The 21,871-nt window shown below is 38.4% G+C and overlaps 1 protein-coding gene across 1 annotated transcript; it reads left to right on the top strand.

The window, feature by feature from the left end:
• The first annotated feature begins 5,597 nt into the window (after positions 1-5,597).
• LOC115333227 lies at positions 5,598-15,351 on the top strand. The gene is made up of 5 exons (XM_030010286.2): positions 5,598-5,847; positions 7,764-8,093; positions 9,543-9,656; positions 10,749-10,882; positions 13,783-15,351. Exons 1-5 carry the CDS (start codon positions 5,793-5,795, stop codon positions 13,825-13,827), a joined length of 678 nt encoding a protein of 225 aa, XP_029866146.1. The 5' UTR covers positions 5,598-5,792; the 3' UTR covers positions 13,828-15,351.
• Positions 15,352-21,871: the final 6,520 nt, after the last annotated feature.

Here is a 21,871-nt window from a genome sequence, read left to right as displayed (position 1 = left end):
CTGTTGGCGTGCTTTTGTGGGTATTTTTGGTGTTTAATTATTTACAACTCGTATTTTTTCTGAAACCTGTTCAATTCAAAAATACAGAAGTGACCTTGGTGTTGCAGTGCAAGCATATTGAACATTTTTGTGCTTGCTATGGATGGTTTTAAAGTGACTGCTTCTATGATACTTCACTGCAGAGCACCGACAGTCATATTAGTCCTACAGTCTTGAATTGTCTTTCTAATTAGTGGTGACCTCCAGAGTCTTTTCCTAGGGATTTTATTGTTAGAGGAGATGACTTCCAAATCACAGAACAGTGATTTGCCAAATTATGTTCTGTTTCTACATGTGAGAAGGTATGCCTGTCATATTTTTCAGCTTCTGTGTCTTTTGGGCAACAGTTGCAAAGTTTCTGCTTTGATGTAAACTGAAATCGAATGTGCTGTTTGTATTTCTTTTCACTAAGTTCATTTAAATTGTGTCTGTAAGGTTCAGATCTGATTGGCTTTGCTTCACAGTATCCTGGTCCTGGATGTTCAGTCTTGTGTTCTGGGTAAACTGGAGCTAGTCTGTCAACAGGTGTATTGCCACATGGCCAGTAACTAACTCATCACATAACCTGAAGCAGGAACACTGTTCTTATGACGCTGTGAACTTGCATACTTGTCAGGCTTAAAGAATGTGCACAGTGGTAGCAGGAAATGTTCATTAGCATCAAGTTGAAGTTAGTTATGGAGGATTGTGTTGAGGTGTTAAACTGGCAGTAAGTGCAAATTCTAAGCAGATCTGATTGAGCAGCAACAGAAGGAAACTTGGACAGTGGCTAGCTTTCCTAATAGCTGCTATGTATTTAAGTCCAAAAGAAAAGTTGCATTTTTCTATTTTTCTTCTTCGCTCTAAACAATGTGGAGCTGTAGAATGTGATTCTGTTCACATGCCATTGGGCATCTCTACTTATTTTACTTATTCACCGTGAAAATGCACATAGCTGAGATGAGAATTAAGTCAGTCACTTCACTGCAGTGGTAATGATGAATTATGCTTGGTGCAACACTTGACAAAACTGTATTTCTGATCAGTGAAACGTAAAACTGAAAGAGGAAATAAATAAGTATAAGAGAGGAAAATAGGTACCTTTTCAGTCAATTAATAATTCCAGATCTAGAATCATATAAAAATGACATTTTACTGTGGTAATTCTTCTAATTTACTTTGGCTGTTCAGCAATAATTTCTTCCATGTAGAGACGCTGTTCAAGAACAAAGGAAATGGAGTGAAAAGGGCTCTCCCAGAATAGCTGTTGTGAAATAGTTATGCTAAAAGAGCTGCGCTGGTGGTCAATTTTTCCATGTAGACAGCCTGTGTATACTAACTGGTTGCATCTCATTAAAATCACTGCAGAAACTGCCACATTCAGTTATTGGATGAAGAAAGGTTGTTTCATATTTTCTGTTGGTTATTTTTCATACTTGACTATATTTAGTGATATGCCAATCTAACCTGCCCTGCTGCAGTGAAAGCCATTTTCCTGCAACATTAAGCCCAAAGGGGAAGTATATAGCACTGTAACTAGGATGTAGTAAAGCATGATGGCAGCTATTTTTTGTTTTGTGTATGTATTTGGGAAATGAAATGTGTTCAGTTAAGTCATTTTCCTTGCTTGTACAACTTTTCTCATTCCCTGCTTGGTTATGCCATGTAGTATAATGGGTGGTGTGATTACAATTCATATTTTTGCGACTGAAGTGGTATTTACTATTACACATGCTGGTAACAGCAAGTCATGTTGGTAAATTATCAAAATTGAACTGTATCTTCAGTGGGTAATCACACAGTCAGTCCCAGCCAAGCAGTAAAGGATCCTACAGTTGCTAACTATGGGCACCACTTTCCCAGATGTCAGGTTGATATGTTTCTAGTAGGCTGTGTTAGAACAAATCCTACAAAAACTTTCTGTATGCAGGATACTATAAACAGGAATACCTCATTACCTGCTGGTTTATCTGTTGGGGCTTTTCTACTTCAATTTGTGGAGACTTTCTGATTTAAAAGAAAAAAAACCAACAACAACAACAACAAAAAAACCAACAAACCACAGAATTTTATCTGGAGTTATTTCAGTGCAATTGGCCATCAGGGAATAATTTGCCACTGGAGGCATCCGAGACTGGTCTGTAAAAAGCATGGCATTCCTGCTGGAAGAAGATGTCGTTGCATATTTTATATGTTCTTTTTCCTGAGAAATCTCAGCCCAAGGAAATGGAAGCCTGCAGGCATTTAAATCTCTGTAGAGGGACGCATTTAGTAATCATCCTTTTTCTTCCCTCACATGTGTCAAGATAGTGAGGAGAAATATCGCAGTGCTACATCAAGACTTGATAGAAATCAGGCCACTCTGTACTTAAATACTACTTTAAACCATACATCAGATGGGACACAAAAGAAAACAGGGTGAATGTAATGTTATAAACAGAGGAAAAAGTCACGTATGCATGCAGCATACTTGTGCTATGGTAAATAAGCTTTGTTTTTAATTTTGGTTAGAGTTACAGAAGTGGAAGAGCTAGGAGGAGGTAGCAGAGCACTTGGGTGTTGGGGAAGGAGAGGATGTGAAGAGCAGTCGGAGTGAAACTGATAAGTCTGAAGTGCAGATCTTTTGGTAACAGCTTATTTTGTCCACAGCTTCTGGCTGCAGAACCTCCAAGATGCTGCTTTTCTGGGTCTTGTGGGAGATCAGGTCATTTTGCCTGGAAACCTGAATTATATTTGTTCCATCGTTCTATGTAATTTTGAGGAGTAGAAGCATGAATGTCCTCAAGAACAGGTGGAGTCCTATTTGTGTCCAGGAACAGAGTGGCTCTCGGTAAATCCTGGTTTACCCTCTCCTTTTCCAGTGCCCAAGGCCACTTGTTCATGTTTTCTCTGTGGGCTCTAGGCTCTGCTGGCTCTAGCATTGCTCAGCATCTGATACAGCTTGGGTAGCAAAGATGCGAGCCTCAGTTACAAAGTAGAAAGGGAACTACTTCCAACCACTGAAGATGCCAGGTTTTGCCCCTACTTGGCAAACACGTGGTCAGGTTTGTTATAGTCCACTTTCAAGTTTTCATAACAAATAAACGTAAATGGTTTTGCTCCATCTTCTTATTCTATGCAGCAGAATTACAAACTCATTTGACTACCTTGAGTTTCATGCATACTCTCCTCAATGCTGCTGTAGATTAATAAACTTTCCCAGATGACAGTAACACCTCAAAAATGCTGCTGTCTCATTAACACTTGTGTTACAAGCTCTCAAGTAAGTCTGATATATGCATAAGGAGGAGGGAGGGGGTTTAGGTTTTCTTCGTTTAAAAGTTTCAAATATATTTTTCAGTATGCCTCCACTGCTGTACTTTGAACGCCATGGAGAAAAATTTTGGGAAGACACATTTGTGCAAAGCATCCAGAAGAGACTGGCTGTAGCTATCACTGCCACTCCGAGAACAGAGTACCTCTGTGCTGAGCAGCTGCTCTGCAATCATCTCCAGCACACAGGTGTGTAAAATTACACATTTACAGAGTCCAAATGCATCGATGCAGTTTCCAAGGTTAACTAAGATTAACTTGCAGAAAGAAAAGAAAACTTTAAAGGATCTTTCTGTTGTAGATGCTTTCCTGACCCACATAGTCATTTTGTGTGATGCACTTTTCCGGCAGCAAAGCTAGCTTAAGAACTTTTGTCACCATATTTTTCCACCCACTCAGTAGTACTGTAATGAGAGTTTGTGGGGTTGTTTTGTAAATAGGTACAATGAGGTAACCAGGGCTAAAAATAAACCTTGTTCCCAACCCCTTTTTCTGTGTGCTAGTTCATTTCATCTCTGACACTAGATGCTTTGGATTAGAACAAAAGCATCTTCCAGAGTAAATATAAGCTGCTATCAGCACTGTTGAAGAAGCTTCACCTAGTTTCTAGACAAAATATTCTGCATGCTGGAGCTGCCAGCTGCATAACTCAACACTAAATGCACAAATGTAGATATTTAAATACAAGAGAAACTAGTTTTTCCCTTGAATATACATATACAAACTTCATTTATTCTACATCTTTGATCACTAGTACCAAACATAACATGAATGTCAGTGCTAACAGAATTATTTAATATAATTAAATAACATCATTAAGTATAAATTATTTGCTTTAATATATCCTTTCATTCCCTTGAATTTAAAGGTATTTGTTTGTCCTCACTAACTCTAAAAGGTGATAACTAAGTCAGCTGAGTACCACCAGAAATGGAGATAGCCTACAGCACTTTTTGACATTTATCTTTGCTATTGTCTCATTTTTAATTTTACTTGGTAGCGTAAATGACACTGGAAACTACTTCTGTAAGGTAGCTACTAAGAAGCAGGTGAGCTGATGCATCATGCTTTTGTTGCTGACAAATGCAAAGGAACAGTGCTTTAGGCTTTCAACGGGGCTGTGTCTTCACTGCAAATTGCAGTTCAGCTGTTCTGGACACCTGCCCAGTGCTGCTAAAACCTGACGTTAGTTCTAGGAAATTTTGTGCTTGACAGGTTCTTACAAGTTCTTAATTTAACTTATTCATGTTCTCAGCATTTTCTATTTGATTTGATATTTTTTTTATTATTTTTTTTTTTTTAAGTTCTGTCATTGCAATTTTGATGTTACCCAACTGAATGCTTTTGTGGGACAATTTTGTCTGGCCTGGTACCTTTGCATTTGAAACATCTGTCCAGGGAATAAGACTGGGTAAGTTGAGAAAATGGAAGCAATGTTTTGTCTTCCACTTCTCTGGCCAGGCAATGTAAGTGATTCGGGGTTGAAGCCAAAAATCAGTACTGGAGAACATTAAACAACATACAGTTATCTATATTTGTAGAATTTTTTTTTAATAATTGAAGGCAAGTGAGTTTCAACATGGGCCTTAACTTGATGATGTAACTATAGATCATTTTATTTAACCCATGCTTATAACCATCCTGAAACAAGCCTTAGTTAACATACATGGCACTGGTATTGCATTAATGCAACTGCACCTGCAGAGGTAATAGTGAGACGCATTGCGTACACAGCGTAGTGTCCTGGATTGTTTCCCACTGATGTTGCAGGATGTTGGGGCCACTGAAAGTGCAGTCTTCAAACTTGGCCTTCGAACTCAGCCTTCTTCCATTGCTCCTGCCAATGGAGCTATGCTACTGTTAAGGCAAAAGTAGGAAAGTACCTTTCACAGGAGGGAAGAATTTAGGCAAGATTTCATCAAGATGACAATTGAATGTGTGATAAAGAAAGATAGAAGTAATACTTGGCATCAATGTAACCTAAGTACAATCATTGCCTCTTTGGATGTGGACAAGATTCATCAGGTGGGCTGGAAGAGGCTACTGACAAGATGTACACAGTAACTAAAGAAGTCTAATCTTCATAAAATGCCTTTAAATGAAGTATTGCAGAAGTGCAGTGGTGAACATTCACGAGACCACTGTAAGTATGGAAAAGCAGTTCTTTATGTCATATCAGAAAAGAGGCTAATCTAGTGCTGAAAGGTAACCAGTTAGGACACAATTTAAAATTTAAAGAAGAAATGTTCTGATTTCAGACAGTATGGGTGGGCTTTAAAACAGACACATCTATGACGGCAATTTCAAAGAGTGTAGGGAAAATGTGGGTTGCATTTAGGTTATTATCGCCCTCACTACGTGAGGGAAGAGGAAGTTAGACTAAGAATCTGACATGCTTTCATTTGTTGTTTTGCTGATCTTTGACAAAGACGCCCTCATGCAAGCGCTAATCCTAATCCTTCATGATGATCATAATTTCACTGGAACTTCTTTTAACAATGTGTTTTAGCTGCTTAGGTAAGTGCTGTTTATTTTCTTTGTTTTGTTCATAGTTAGTCACCTGTAATTCTTGAACTGGATTTAAAAAAAACTTCTCACAGTATATCCACCTCAAATACTTGTGTGTGAGACAAGGAGAATGTTAACTATATTTTCATAATGCTGAAATAAAAATTAAAATGCATGGGGAATCAAAAAGCATTTTCACAAAGAAATTGTTGTACACCCAAAATTCTGTTAGCTTAATGCAAGCAGCATTTTTCTTAGACCTTCAGACTTTAATATTTATTGTGACAAACACTGAATGTAGAATTTTAAAACGTTGAGGAGGTTTTGTTCTAGATCACGTAGGTACTGAAATACAAAGCAGATGAAGTTTCATGTTTCTTATTCAATACAAATTGCACTGGATAATACTGAGGGTGTTCAGCATAAATTAAAAAACAGAATGAAATACAGGGAGAGATTAAGAGATTAAGCAAGGGCAAAAGTATTTTTTCAGTGATATTTTTCAGAAAGACACTGAAGTCACAAGACGGAAATGTAGCACAGCCTATAGCACAACTGCATTGCACAAATGAACAGAAAACCTGAAATTAGTGGTCAGTTCTTTGACACTTGAACTGCTTCTAAGTTGTCATTTACACACTACATCAATTCTTTCCCTTATTTTTCTGCTTACCCCTATACTGTCCATATTGTTCTCTGAAAGACGTTGAGCACTGCATTGTGGAAAAAACAGAGGTGCCTAACTCCTTTAGGTGTGATGAATATGTGGCTTTTTCTAAGGGCAAAGGAAAAAAAATTATTTGCGTAATTCTGATAAAACTTATCAGATGCCATTTTAGAACCAGATAGGGGCAAAATCATTCCATTACTTATATGTTGGTGTGAAATATGCCTGAGTTACAAACAGGATAAAATTTGGAAGAAAATAATGCAGTTTACTGTCATTATGAGTAGCTCCTCACTTTAATAGTATAAATGCTAGAAAAAAGGAAGTTATAATTCTTCATGCAGCATATGCAATTAATGGTTTCAGCAGTCATGGGGATAGATTTTATATGAGTAGCACTTTTGTGATAAGCATCAATGTCATTAGAATAAAAAAAAAGTTAGCTGATATCTGCACAGTGGTTTCACTTCTGAAGAAAATATTTTGTACGGTATTGCACACTATCTCATGTAGATCACTTTGCATATGGACAGTGAGTGGTAAAGATATTCAAAGCAGGAAAGAGTAAAAAGGTTGATTTCCTCTGATACAGTCCGAGTCAGCCTTAGCTAAAAGCCAGGCAACAGACCTGATGAGGCAACTGTGGTCTGCATGGCATATTGTGTACTTCTTAAACTAAGGAGGTGAATTTGATTCTATAAACCACTTGTCAGCAAAAACTTAATGAAAGAAGTTTAAACAAAATTAAAGAACCTACCTCAAAAATGCTGTACCCTTGCCACTAATTAGAAGCAGTGCAGGACAAGAACTCCTACATGGTCAAAGAAATTGTAGTGGATTTTTCCTTCGTTTTGATGAGTCTTTCACTATTTACTGATGAATCATTCTGAATTACTCCTTTTGGTCAGTCTTTATCTGGCAGACAAAGTGTTTAATATGCTTCAGACTCAACCTCTATTATAAAAGCTTTTTGTTGAAAATAAAAAATAAACATATCAGCAAGTACACAGAAAATCTTCATTTATTGTGCACAAACAATGATGGAGGGCTTTAACACACCAGATTAAAAGTTTCCTTTAGCCAGAAGGTAATTGCCATTGTTCAAAGGAGAAATGGGTCATAACTAATCTTAAAAATTAATCTCATAATGATTTTATAGTATTAACATTGTTTTAAATACTGTGATTGTAGACATTACAGCTGTGATGTCATCTCTTTGCTGCTTTAACTTTTAAATTTATGTGTATTTCTCCACTAGCTACAGGTCCCAATAATTTAACAGTCATCCAAACACCAACAAAAATACATCTGTCAGTTGGAGACTACACTGAAATCACCTGTATCTGGGAAAAATCTGTTGTGAGGTATAGAGTAAGCTGGTATCTTGTTAATAAAGAGAACATCACCAAAACTATATCATCAAAACTTTTCTATGTATCCAACGTCACCCGTGAAAGCAAGGATGTGCTAGTGATACAGTCTGCCAATGTAAATGACACTGGATTTTACTACTGTGAGATAATTATTGAAATACCTTTCTGTAAGAAAGTATGTGGAAATGGGACAACAGTGATAGTTGAAGAGAAAGGTAAGCTAGCAAGAACATATGCGTGCCATTTAACTTGTCTTCATAAGGATTCTTCAGTTTGAACAATTTTATACTTTTCCTCCCTCTCCCACTTCATTCCTTCAACACTGTGGATCTCAGGATGAAAGAGACAAACACAGAGAGGACCTGGACAGCTCTTAATAACAATTGACTTAAGCTCTCTGCCTTAATACCCACAATGTAGTGTTTGTTTTCTTCTATAAGGGTTTGCTAATAGGAATTATTAGTTAAGGTTTACAAAAAAGCTGTGCATCAGCTGTGTATTTCACAAAAGACCCAAACACAATTCCTCCTCAGAAGGGATTTGGTAGGCTAGATGTGAGACAGTGAATGAATTTGCCTTGTGGTAATGAGTGGCTGAAACAATCACATGGTTACTCCGTTCAGTAATACGTACCCTTTACTAACCATTCTATTTTTTTATTACAAGTTCCTAATAAAAAGTGGGAGATAAATCAACATGGAAGATAGAGCAGTATGGGCTCTATATTTATAAGGATTTGTGTCCATAAAGTTGTTACGACAAAATGTTTTGTATAGGCTGTGTCTCCTTATTTTATTATAGTCATATGGTAACCTTTACAGGGGAGCAATTTAAGGTCTCAATTCTGAATTAAGCATTGAAAAGCATTAATATAATGAGTATTCAAACAATTAAATTTTTCAGCGATAGGATTGACGTATGTTTCACCTTAAATTATGAAAAGAATGTGACATACCTAGAAAACAATTTACATCACTTCTGTTACACAACTGTCTCAAGATACTATGCATCACTTCTTGAAGATGCTGATCTCTGCCTCTCTCTTTCTACCTGTCAACTGTAGTGAAAGACTGGGGGACTAGCTCTGACTAGACCTTTAACATTATCAAACATCACTCGTATACCAACTAGTCAAGTCATGGGAAGTAACCTTTCTGTTCATCCGGGACAGTCCAGTTTTGGACACTATTTTACACTATTGGCCAAGTGGTAGTCCAAAGAGAGGCACAAAAATTATCAAAGATTTAGAAAACATCAGTGGCAGAGAATGAATGAAATAATGTTCAAAATGGGGGGAAATGAATGTAAAAGGCTGTTAAAGAGTTAAAATAATCTGAGCTCCTAAAATGAGTTAAGTGATCTGATCTCTTATTTGGTCAAGTAGTAATAACCTTAAAGTACAAGCAGAAAAGACTCAGATTAGACACCGGGGGGCGGGGGGGAACTGCAGGAGCTATAGGAGGGATTGATGTTACTGTTCATCAGGCGTGCATCCTTCAGGAATGGTATAGATGACCTTGCACTTGGGTGGGGGGATAGACTGATTCACTCCTGAAGTCACTTTTAATTTTTAATTTTTAATTTAATTTTTTTTTTGCTATGGTGGTGTTCTTCTATTGGATCTTTGAATAGTACATAACTTTATTTGAAACATATAATTGCAGAAGCTGACTCATTGAAAAAGATACATTTGACAATATGGGCCATCATTCCCTTCTTAGTGGCAGTGGGAAGCTTGTTTCTTTGCTACAAAAACAAACAGCACTCAAAACTTTTTGGTGAGTGACAATATTTCCATTAACACATACTTTCTAAGTTAGATGTTTGTTTTGAAATGGCTGGACAGGTGCACTTAAGAGGCATCACTAAGAGGAATTTAAGTGTATAACTTTTGCTCACCTGGTGCTGATCTGCTGAGGGCACCTCAAGCTGAGAGGAGGGATCGGATGGCTCAGCTTGTAGTTCAAGTGAGCGTTCTTGCAGCCACTTGCCTCCGTTATTTTCTTTCCAGAAAGAGTGAGCACTTAGACTGACCTGTCTAGGATATGGAAGGAATATCAGTTCTGGTAATTTCTTAGCAGACTGAAAAAGTGAGGAGTCAGAACTTTGCTCTGCATAATGGTCTTACTCTAGGTAGTGACACCTGGAAGTGACATCTGAAAGACCCGACTTCGGGGACTTTGTTTTGAGCTATGTTTTTTAAGCTGCAAATTTTTTTAACTAATGATTAATTTTTGTTTGTTGCAAAATCCTGAAATGAAGGACGGAAGAAGTCACAGGAAGAAGCAGTGAAGGGTACAGGACAAGTATAAATGTAGGGCATCTGTGGGCGGTGCGTACAGATCAGTGACATATAACCTAAGGCAGCCTCTTAATTAACTGTAGCATGAGTATTATGGTTGCAATGTGAGGCTTACTCGGCTTGTGAGCTGTCAGGGGTATAGGTGGAATATCTATGACTTGAGATGCAATTCCACTTGAAGATTAAAAAAGCAGAGGGAGGGGATTTAGGCAAGTGAAAGCTCCTATTTCAGTCGCTGGAGTTGACACAGGCGTGGATCTTGAGGCCTCTGTATGAACTGACCCATGGTAGATGTCTACTTAAGGGTGAGCCGATCAGTTCTCTTGATTGGTTTCCATGGCTCAAACTCTGTTGAACAGAACTCCATTGATTAAGGGGTGTTCAGAAACCTGAAGATAGCTGTTTCCATCTGCAAGCTGAATAGCGCTCGAGCACCCGTCATCAAGGCTGGCTGTACAAGAGCTCTGCACTCTTCATTGCAGAGCTGTATAGTACTCTGGTAGAGTACCAGTGTGACTCTGGAAATGGACAGTAAGCAAGCAGTGACTGTGACTTGGTTTTTGCTAAGGTTCTGCACAACTTCCTGTGACGGCAGGAAGGCATCAGGAGGAGCAGATGCTCGAAGCTGCAGAACTTCATGGGGGGAATAAATCCACCAATGAAGCAGCTGAGGAAAACTCATCATGCAATTCTGCTGAATGGGTAAGTGGTTTATAAAGAGACTCTTGCTATGACAGAAGGACTTTCAAAATGAGGCACTGGGGAGTGCGCCGAACAGAAAGCTGCTGTTCCTAGGATGGCATCTTGCTATACATGAAAAAGGTTTAAAGCAAAAATTAAAAAAAAAGAAAAGTTTTCTTGCAAGAGACAACACTTAGAAATAAGAAAAAAAGATATTTATGTAGCAGGAAAGTACTGGATTCTGTATTTTATATTTAATGACACTCTAAAATTGCCTGGAGAAGAGGGCAGCAAAAAGTGGAGAATATCAATATAGAGACGGAGTGACATAAGTGCAGAAGAAGAAAAAAATGGCAGTAAAGTCCCTTTACATATAATTGTACACCAAGCTCAAGGGGCTTGGACCAGCTTTGGCTCATAGGGCCATTAGGTCAAGCAACACTTGCTGAAAGCAAGTAGCAGATTTCAGGCACACTCCTTTTTCCAGGCAGTTATTCATCTTTTAATTACATTAAAATATAAGGTGGGCAAAGCGAAGAAGCCCTAATTTAACTCTTGCATATGCAGGCGCAACTTCCATTGCAATCAACTGGACAGGCTTGGACAAGCCACACAGAGGTGATGTAAAATGCCAAAGCCCATGGTCACAGCTGCAGTTACTGAGCTTATAGATTCCTGAATTCTCCTGTTAGAGAACCTAGCTTCAGTCTTGATTTGGTCATATTGGTACTGAAATCATGGTGAGAGAGAATATCAGGATGCAGGTAATAAAACAGTAATATCAATCTTTTATTGTGCAATAGTCATCACTCTAAAAAAAGAAAATGTATACCTGGGAAAATTCATTCCCCATATGTAGATTCCCACTGAAGGTAAGAGACTTGCTTTTAGAGGAAATGTCATAGTAGAAAATTATAAAAATACAAGGCATGAGATGGTCTGGTCATTGTAATAAAATATTCTAATTACTAGCTATAAATGGGTAACTCTTCTACTTGTTAATATTTAATGAAGATGTAAGAAAACAAGGTTGAGAATGACAAAGCAAGCATCAGAGGTGGTGCAGAGTTCGTTAGTAGCCATTAACTGCTCAGGGTTTGTATGGACAACAATACTCATCCAGAGGATGTGCGAATACAATTATAAAAGGTCTTTTGTTGTTGCTTTATAATTTAGCAGTAATGTGTCATGATATAGGTTCAGTGTTTTCTTTAATGTAACAGACCTTTTTGCTATTTTAAAGAAAGCAGAAAGAGTGATTTCATAATGGTATCATTTTAAATGTGAAAGCATAATTGGATCTTATAAATCATTCAAGAGATCCAGTAGATTAGTAAAGCCAGTACAAATGATGTGCATGGACCCTATATTTCAAACAAATTAAGCCAGTAGTGATGAGCAAATATTATGGTATGTCTGGAGTTGCACTCATTGCCTTTCAATTGTGTTGCAGAACATCATCGGTTTAATTTTTTTTTCCCCTGTTTGTGCAAACGTAAGTCTCTAAAAAGTTCACACTAGTTTTTTACGTTGCTTACGCTTTTTTTTTTTTAAGCTTGGAAATTTGCTGTACATTCTGGGTAGGTTTGGGCACCATTTCTAGAACAGCGAAAGTGAAGGTTCTGTACGCCTCTGCAAGACTATTTACAGTCTCCAATTTGTGTCATGTTTTTTTCCAATTCTTGGGGTTGCAAAGGCAATCTTGTACACAGAACTTGAATCAAGCCATGGATTTTATTCTCACCTGTATCATATGTCATAACAATGCTGAGCAATTAGGTCAGGTGACAACACATAGCTCCAAGTATCTAAGTTAACTTAACCTGAGAGTGAACATCCCCATGGCAAAGCTGGCCACTGTAGTTGTGCTTTTACTATATAGCATTTGTCTCTATCTCTCTGGAGATTCATCCCATATTTCCTGACTTCAGATGCTCAGAGAGTGTTTCCCAGACAGTTCTGCCAGCTGCAGGGGAATTTGGCCCTTTTAGGGAATTCTTGAAGCAGTTGATGATTTTTTCATTGCTAAGTTCTGCAGGTTCCAGCCCAAATCTAAGCGCTGCTGTAGCATTAATTCAAACTTCCAGCTCATGGAACCACACAAAAAGCGCACTCCTGAGGGGCTCTGGTTGTGCAAAAATGCACAGAAGCATCATCCAGATTAGTTGGCTGTACTTACCATGCCTCCTGTTTGACATTCAGCCAGCCGGTACCTCTCTCTGTTCTGAACATCTTTCATTAAAACAAAAATAGTTAACCCCCATAGTAAAGTGTAAGTGTGAAGACAAAAAGCTACCACTGCATGACTTCCACCTTTTAATTATTTTATTCCATGTCAGCCCGAGAATTTGATTTGATATATCTGTGAGCACAGGTCTTTGTACACATTTCAGGGAGAACTTTAATTCTCAGGTTTTGCTAAAGGACTTACCTGAAGATCCCAAATCCTACATGCGCTTAGGAAATGGAAACAGGATGATTTTTGCACAGGCTAGAATAACATCTGAATAGCGCAGCAGTTTGCTGGTTTACTGCATCAAAAGAGCATCCATCCAGAAGGAAGTGTGTGATAAAGCTTTTTGGAAATACTGGAGTTAAATCATTAAGGGGATAAGAAAGCTTTGTCATTTCAGATTTCATAGAACCTGGTTTACACTGGAACTTGACATCTTTGGTATTCTAATTAAGTACTTTGTGCCTGGTACCTAATTAACTAAGAGAATTGAATCCAAACATAGGAAGACTTTGCCTTTCCATGTTAGTATCAAGACACTCTTTCCCTCTGAAATTATAACTCCATGGCCTGTGTTTCTCTCTGTTCCCTCGGGCTGTGCTAGATGCTGCGTCTTGGGTAAAAGTTCATTTTAAATAGACTTTATGGGTAAAAGTTATTTTGACTGGAGTTTTCTTTGCTTTTTAAGGCTGTGTCTACACTTTATGAATCACTTGATTCTTTTTTGCAATGAACCAAGAGGAAAAGATGACAAATCCACTGTGACTATTGTATCCAATGCAGCAGATGAGCAAATTTCACAAACTAGGGCAGCTGAAAAGTCTAGAATGAGACAAGGATCTGCCATCTACTTTGACATTCAGAACTAAAACGACGATGTCATAAACAAAATATGGCTAAACAACTATGAAACTGAAAACAATATGATAATTTGCTGCTGAAGGATGGATTAAGTGAATTTCCTCTCAGAAGCATGTCAGTGGGACAATATACAAGAAAAAAGGTTGGTTCCAAGCAGTGTCTGAATGTTTTGTCACTTAGAAAACACTGTAAGGAGCTTGAATTTGGAGGGTATGTCATTTTAGAAGACTGTCTTCAACTCTTCCCTCCATGTCCAGAAATAATAAAGGATGTATTATACTTTGAAAAAGTCTCCTTGACTGAACAACATTCTCCGACAAAAGCTTTTCTTCAGACAGCCCATGTATAAATAGTAGAACGTAGAGAAAAAAATGCACATGGTGGTAATCATTTGACTGAATAGACAGTACTATGCAGAGGATGGAGTCTGACCTCTGAAACTATCATCACTGTTGATCACATCATAGCCAGAGTGGTATGCCAGAAAGGATTACATTCCTGTGGAAAGGGACTGTTAGTGTTAATTCATTCACACACTAGGAAAAACCTTCCAGAGAAGGTAGTCTCCTATGCACAATGAAATACTAGGTTTAAATGAAGCTATATATATTATTATGATGTATAATTATTCTCTAACTGGTGGAGGAGGGTTGCTTGGAGGAGATGGGAGTGTTAACACTTGTTCCACTTTTGCCAGCAATAAAACTTTTTAAAAAAATCACTGAAGAAAAATCAAAACTGAAAATGTAAGTAAAACCTACCTTCCAAGGTCTGAAGAGAAGTGAAGAGTATTGACAGCAAAGCTAATGGCACTTGTCCAAGGACTGCTGAATACTAAGAGCAGATATCTGAAATGTGAATGTATTTATGTACCAAGGTTACTTCAACTTCTGTTAAAGTTTTTTCAGAGCTCAGCTGGAGGTTAGATCACCTTGCCAGCAAAGCAGGGAGAAACGACTTCACTGCTCAAGAGGTTTGTTACAGCTCGTACCTGGGCAGTGCAGTAGATGCAGGCTAGCTTTCCCAGATCCCTTACAAACAGTTTGCCTGGTCTAAATGTGTGACTGCCTTGCTACCCAATATTCTGTAGTGAAATCATTGAGGCCGTACAGCATGGCTCGTGCTCTGGCTCTGTCTATGCTATAGTGACTACAGTTCACAAAGCTACCTCTCAAATTACTGTAGCTCAGCTGTGGCTCACTGTTTGGTGGGGATCCCCTTTCCTGGGCTATTCTGTAACCTGCCCTGAATCCCCTTCTGCACTAAATATACTGCTATCCAAAATATGCTGTAATCGCTGTACTGTGAACATACCCTGTATGAGAGAAACTGTTTGTTATAGTACATCCCATTGTATTTATGTATAAATCGAATAAAGCAAGAGGATTTTCTTTTCTTCCTTTTGAAGTTCAGTCACTTTAAAATCTCGATGTTTTTTGTCCTGAAACTCATTATTACAGATTTGTTTCCCTTACTGCATGGTGAAACACTGCCACATGCCATATTCCTTTGAGGATCACAAATGAGACTCTGGATTTCCACAAACCCTGTAACTTTGTCCCCTGCACAAGAAAGTCATAATCAGTAAAAGGGGTGATGACCTTCAGCCCAGGTCCCTGATCAAGGAAGCTCTCAGTTATGCACCAGCGCTGTGACTGAGTGCGGTAAATTTTGGTCTTTCCATATCTTACTCGTTACTTCTCTATTTAAGCACAACAAGAACATGTAGAGCATTCAGGGAATTGTTAAAGGAAAACCACTAAATTGGGAAATTGCCACCAAGCCACAGTTAAATAGTGTCCAAATCATATTTTTGTTACAACAGTACTAATAAAATTGTTGATTAAATGTGGTTCCTACCAGCAAAGAATGCTGCCGTATTAACAGCTGCTAATATTTTGTATGCTAACATGGTAATTTCCAACATCTGGCAGTTGAAGACTACACTCAGTTTATCATGACCTATTTTTAACTATAGCCAACAGTGGCTATGAGCCAGCAGAGTATTTTCAGAGCTCCCGCTGGCTGTCCTACTCAGTCAACAAGAGTTTGACATCTATGCATCATGTATATCATCTCTGCTTCTGTACCAATTGTGGAACAGCAAACCCTGATGAGGACTTTCCAGGGCAGACAGACTTCTGCTTTTTCTTCTTCATGGTTATTTTGGTAGCTTTAAACCAAAAAAGAGCTCTTTAATTAACCTCAGCACACATTCTAGTGTTCAGTATGATCTCGATTTTAACTATCTCTTTAACTGTTTAGTATATCATGAAGCCCACCTGCCTAACAACAGAACTTGAAGAGAATCCTGAGCCTTTGCTTCTAGCCAGTTTTGGTGGTTATTCTCTCTTGAACAGGCTGCTGCAAAGTGGTGGTTCCATTCCAATTTGATTTGAGATTCAAAGTCCTGTGTTAAGCACGGGCTAAAACGTGCTAATTTAAGAGCGAGACTGGCACAATGTATTCTAAAGCCTCGTACGTGTTCTGCCCTGCTTTTAATGTCTCAACAATGTACTTGGCTTAGGCATAGTCCTACAGATGGGGCTCCTTCTCTGTTTCTGTCACACTGATGACCCTGGACTGGAGAGCTAGTATAGTCAGCTCGAGACTATGGCCCTGAACTTCCTCTCTTCCTGCTCCATTGCACAACGATCCGAGGAGTTGCAGCTCAACTAATCTACCTAGCACTTAGGCAGCTAGTCTTAGCAGTTGGGTACAGATGTTTTCAGTCTAACTTGAACCACACTTTTTTTCCAAGCCCTGGGTTGGGGTTCTTTCCTCTCATAGCATCTGTGGAAGAAGAATACGGAGCGCGTATTCCCGGCTCCATTACGTCAAGGATCCTCAGTAGCAGGCAGGAAGACCAGTTGTGTTTGTGTGCGATGCTGTGACTAATGTTCTTATGCCTGATAACGGTGCTGTCAGAACAGCAATGACATTTACTTGGTTGACTAAAAGTTGTTTGAAACCTTGTCTTATCTAAGGTGGTTTCTCTGTACTGCTGACATCAGAACCACTGCAAAACTGCCACTATTCTCAAAAATTCAACAGCTACCGCCCAGGCTTAAATCAACTTAAGGATGTCTTCATTCAACTAGTTAAGAACACTCTCAGTTTAAAAACACTCCTCCATAAGGTAGGTGCAACTCTGGAGATAGGCTAAATCTATACAGAAAGTCTGATCTATGCAAACAGGAAGGGTTTTGTTTGAATTGTAATTCTTGCCTAGTTCCTAGCATTGCTTGGGAAATAGAAGTTGAAATCAATACTTTGTCTGGACTAAAATGTTTTTACCTGCTTCTCTATTAAAGACTGCGATCTTCAAATAGATCCCAAATTTAAGGAAAAATACCATCCGAGGGGAAATTAACATGTGTCATGGGGTCCACAGGGCCCATGTTTTCCACTAACCTAAAGCGCATGTTATGTTGGTTTTATTCTGCCTTGATGTACTGTGCATTCAAACCAAATGCAATTTTGTGTGCTGCTGTATCTATTTCACCATCAGACTCCAAATCAAGATATATTGCCACATCCTCTATAAAAAACAGCAGAAATAAACCAGAGAGTAAATTTATAAGATGATCAGAATTTATTTTTGCCATCATGCTTGTCTTGGGTATTTATAACAAGGGCAGCTGTAAAGGGATTTTTGAATTATTATTTCTTTTAATAAGCGGTCTTGTCTCAGTATTTTGTAAACAGAAAACCGCAAATACAACTGACGAATACGCAGATCAAAAGAGCGTTAACCAATTTCTCTGACCAAGAGAAAGGACAGGTGATAATGTATAAATGCTTCTCATTCTCTGCATAATACGAAATACTGAGATGGGAGGAAAGATTTTGATGAACTACTACATTCTAGTAACAAGGCTTTGGCTAGGTCGCTGTGGTCTGGTGCTGGGCACTGGTGGATTTTCTTGGCCGATAGGATGTGGCAATGATTAATTCCTCGTCCTCTTTCCAGAGAATAGCTAGTTGGCAGGCTCAGCAATGTCTTATACAGCCAGAGCTGCTCTTATCAAAGTTACTTCATAACTCTGTCTCAGGAAGTATTCAACTCCACAGAGGTAGAGGAGTATTAAAAGGATGAGGCAGAGAGGGAGTAAGTGTTTAGCATTATTAGCAGACTAAAGACAGACAGAGTTTAAAGAAATAATTAAACAACATAAGGATTTAAAATAATAACAAGGAACGGGGTCTGTCACGTACATCTGCTCTGACATGCTCTATGTTCTGTTACCTGCTGATGTGCTTGTCTTGTCCTAAAGCTGAATGATCGGCTCCGTGAGCCAGGAATGCTGTATCTGTACATTGCCTGGCGTAATAGGATTGCAGTCCACGGTTGGGGCTTCTGAAACTACTGTGGAAATAAATCATGAAAGCAAGTAATAGGTATTGCTCCCTTTTTCACTTTATAGCTTTTAATTCTGGAAAAGAAAAACAAGATAAGCATCTCTAATGAAGACAGCAGAAAAAGATCAGGTATTAAGGTGACAGACACTCCAAAAATACCAGCGGGCTGACTGGGTTTGCTCAGATAGACTAAGTCTCCTTCCTCTGTTTAGCAGCTGTACAATATTAAACACAATTTGTCCTTTTAAGTGTCGTCTTAAATACAGACTAAGCTTAAGCTAAAGATTCTAGGTCTAATCTAAACAGGGACTGCTATTGAGGAAGAAAAGAAATCGAAAGACTAGCTACCATTTCATTCAAGCTCTGCAGGGAAAAAATGAGCTGATTGCCTCTGGCTAGAAAGAGTAACAACTGGTTTCTCAGCTCGCCTTCAGCTCTGCAGTGTGGTAGCAAAGCTATGTGAGCAGTGGGCATGGGCGCAGAGCACGAGGACCTCAGAGAGGCACAGGCCATTTCCCAGACACCATCACCAGTAATTGTCACACAAATGGCTACTCTGTTAAATACACCCAGTAGGTGGTCCATCTAGATTTAAACACATTTAAAAGATAAATGTTGGCCAAAATAATGCAAGTCCTATATTTATATCCATGACCACGTTTCCTCAACACAATCAAGTATCCTCTGGCTTTAGGTAAGAGTCTGTTCATGGTTGGGATCCCCCCCTCAAGCCAAGGACTCTCCCAGTTCTGTGGAGGTCTGTTTCTTATTTCCCTGTTTGTTGAAGGTCTTCTCTTTTTCTGATAAGCAAAATCTGAAGTTAAATTGTCTGTTACAAAAGCATGCTCTGATTCCCACTTCCCACCCCATGTTTTAGTATTTCTGAGCCTGGCATGCTCATTTGCTGCCCCGTTAACAATGACAGAACAATGTCAGTGTTTGCCTACTGAAAAAGCCCTACGTCTTCTTATCAGTTGCGCTACGCCCCGTGGTTACTTTCTGGAAACCAAAAGCAGCCAGCTCTGTGAAATGTGTGTGCCTCGGAAACTTCCACTCAATCAAGTTGCCTTGGAAATCTTCCTGACAGTGTATATGGACATCACCTCACTTCACGCTCAGTTCTGTGGTAGCAAGTCAGCCCTTCTCATTTCTTCAATGCAAGCATAAATTAATATTTTAAAATGAAAAAAAAATATTTTTACGGTGGATGCAAAAGTTTTTTCTTGTGTTGCCTGCACAGACACTCAACAGGACGCCACTTTCTCTTTGGGATTCCTTCCCTCTGAGAAAATGTTTTTGTACAATAAAGCAAAAATAGTATTGCTTGGTTCATGAGAGCTTAACATGGCCAAAATACTCTTTGCATACAAAAGTCCTTTGAAAGCTTTCTTGGAATTGACTCAGTCATTCTTGTGTGTCTTTACCTCTCTCTAACAAATAGGAACTTCCCTTAAAAGGTTCACTCAGTCTGTTTTAAAATTTACAAAACAACCATATCCTCTCACAGATAATGTTTTTTCTTTTTTTTCTTGTTTCTTTCTTTCTTTTTCTTCTTTATCTTCTTTTTCTTTGTCCTTTTCTCCCATTCTTTCTGACCATGCCACAGAACAAGTTTTTGTGATGGTGACCACAGCTTAGCATGATGGCCCTGTATCTGAGGAGGATTTTATAAGCATTAAGGTAGAGCAAATGATACTTGGACTGCCTGTATGAGACCAGCTGAGGAATCGCAGCACTTTTAGAAATCATGACTAAAGCACTTGAGTGGACAATATTCAGTTACCTTAGGGTGTGACCTCTCTTTCTGTCATTACAATAAAAAACAAAATTAGTCTTGGAAGCCTTAATATCATAAACCTTCAAACAGAAGTATAAAAAAACCCCTGTAAAGATTAGCATCCAGGAAATTATTCAGTCAAGGACTGAAAACTAGACAGAAGTATTTACACTGTAAATAGTAATTTATTGGCTGTAATATATTCATTGATTTTACAGTCTAATATGGCTATGTCTAGTGCACTAATAAATGTATTTGAGTAGAGTCAATATACAGTGATGAAAGTATGTTTCCCATGGTACAGCTTTGCCAGATGACAGTGTTATTACCCCAAATCTCAACTCAGAAAGTCACACAGCCAGTTAGTCTTCCCCATTTTACCCGCCTTTAAACTTCACTTAAACAGTACGTGAGCTTATTAATTGCATTTGTGAAATATGTTTTAAGGATATTTTGAGAAGTAAATGATAATAAAATAATGAAAACTTACACATATGTAATTTACAGAACCTATACAGCATCACCGAACATCACACTGTGCTGAGTACGAACTCCTCTTCTGTCTGTGCCTCGTCAGTGCCTGTTTAGTCTAATCTTTCTAACTGTGTTTTGCAAAATGGTGTAGTAACTGCATCATTTAATCACTAGACGTAAATAAATTTACCGTGCATTGTGGAAATGAAATGACCTTTAAAAACTGTTAACCAGACTTAGAGGAGGTTTTCAGAAACAGCGCAAAGGAAAACCTTACTCTTTAGTAAATAAAGTGTGTTGATACTCTAAGTTCAACAAACAATCCAGGACACTGGAAAATTTGAGGGTTTTGATAATTTTGTCTCAGTGTGGAACATGCAATGCTTGTTTATGGTTCAGATGTTATCCTCTTGCTAAGAGAAAAATAAAGTGCTTTTTGTACTGCTGCCAAGATAGATACAACTTAAGAAAAACAGCGAATTCATCATTTCAGGTTGTGTTTTCTTCCTCCTGTGCTTCTTCCATTCAGATACATAACAGATTTGTGGAAATTGTCAAAAAGTCCTTCTCATTTAATTTCCTGCATCTTTTGGAGTAAGCTTTAAGGGATGATAAGCTCTGTTAGAAGTTTAACATTTCAGCTACCCCATTTCAGCTATTCAGCTGGCTGTGACACAAATGGCTCTTTAGAGTAGAGCTCATAAATGTATTTATTCAGACTTTTCCAAAACAGACGCTGCTGCAAAGAGCATAGGATAAAATTTATTCTCTAAGAGCAAATCAGCACAAGGTCACACAAATCTCCTGTAAGCCTGAACATCTGGCCAAATGCCATAAAATTTGAGTATATCTGAATGGGTTTTGAAAATTATGTGTGTGACAGTCCACATTTGTTTCACATAAATAATTTAAACTTTTGGCCCAAGTGAGGAACAGCAAGACCTAATTCTGTATAAACCCTCAGTAAATACTCACCCAAGCTATTGCCTATACCATTCTTCAAAGAAAGAAACCTGAAAGCAGCAAATAATGGATAGTGTGTACATTAAAATAATGATATAAAATTTAAAGAAACACACAGAAAATGGCTTATCTTGCTGGGGAACTGGACAGATGGCCCGACATCAAAACACTGTTTGGTCTCCTGTGTGTACCTCCTATTTGTACTCTCCTTTGTTTTTGCAAACAGTTTTAATAGTCTGTGCCTTGTGCACAGAATTGCTATTTTAATGAAAAACAAGTTGTAAGAAAATATTTAAACAATACAAAAAGTGTGAATTGAAAAGTCTGAGCAGTACTGATG

The sequence above is a fragment of the Aquila chrysaetos genome, chromosome 1, assembly GCF_900496995.4.
Source record: "Aquila chrysaetos chrysaetos chromosome 1, bAquChr1.4, whole genome shotgun sequence".
Classification (NCBI taxonomy): Eukaryota; Metazoa; Chordata; class Aves; order Accipitriformes; family Accipitridae; genus Aquila; species Aquila chrysaetos.
This window is presented reverse-complemented; position numbering and strand designations above follow the sequence as displayed.

What these genes read in the sequence shown, in the direction of transcription:
- LOC115333227 (XM_030010286.2), top strand. Translation starts at nt 5,793, where the DNA reads ATGATGATCATAATTTCACTGGAACTTCTTTTAACAATGTGTTTTAGC. An exon ending in AATGTGTTTTAGCTGCTTAG is followed by an intron (nt 5,848 to 7,763) that starts GTAAGTGCTGTT and finishes TTTCTCCACTAG; the next exon opens with CTACAGGTCCCAATAATTTA. An exon ending in CATGCAATTCTGCTGAATGG is followed by an intron (nt 10,883 to 13,782) that starts GTAAGTGGTTTA and finishes TTGCTTTTTAAG; the next exon opens with GCTGTGTCTACACTTTATGA.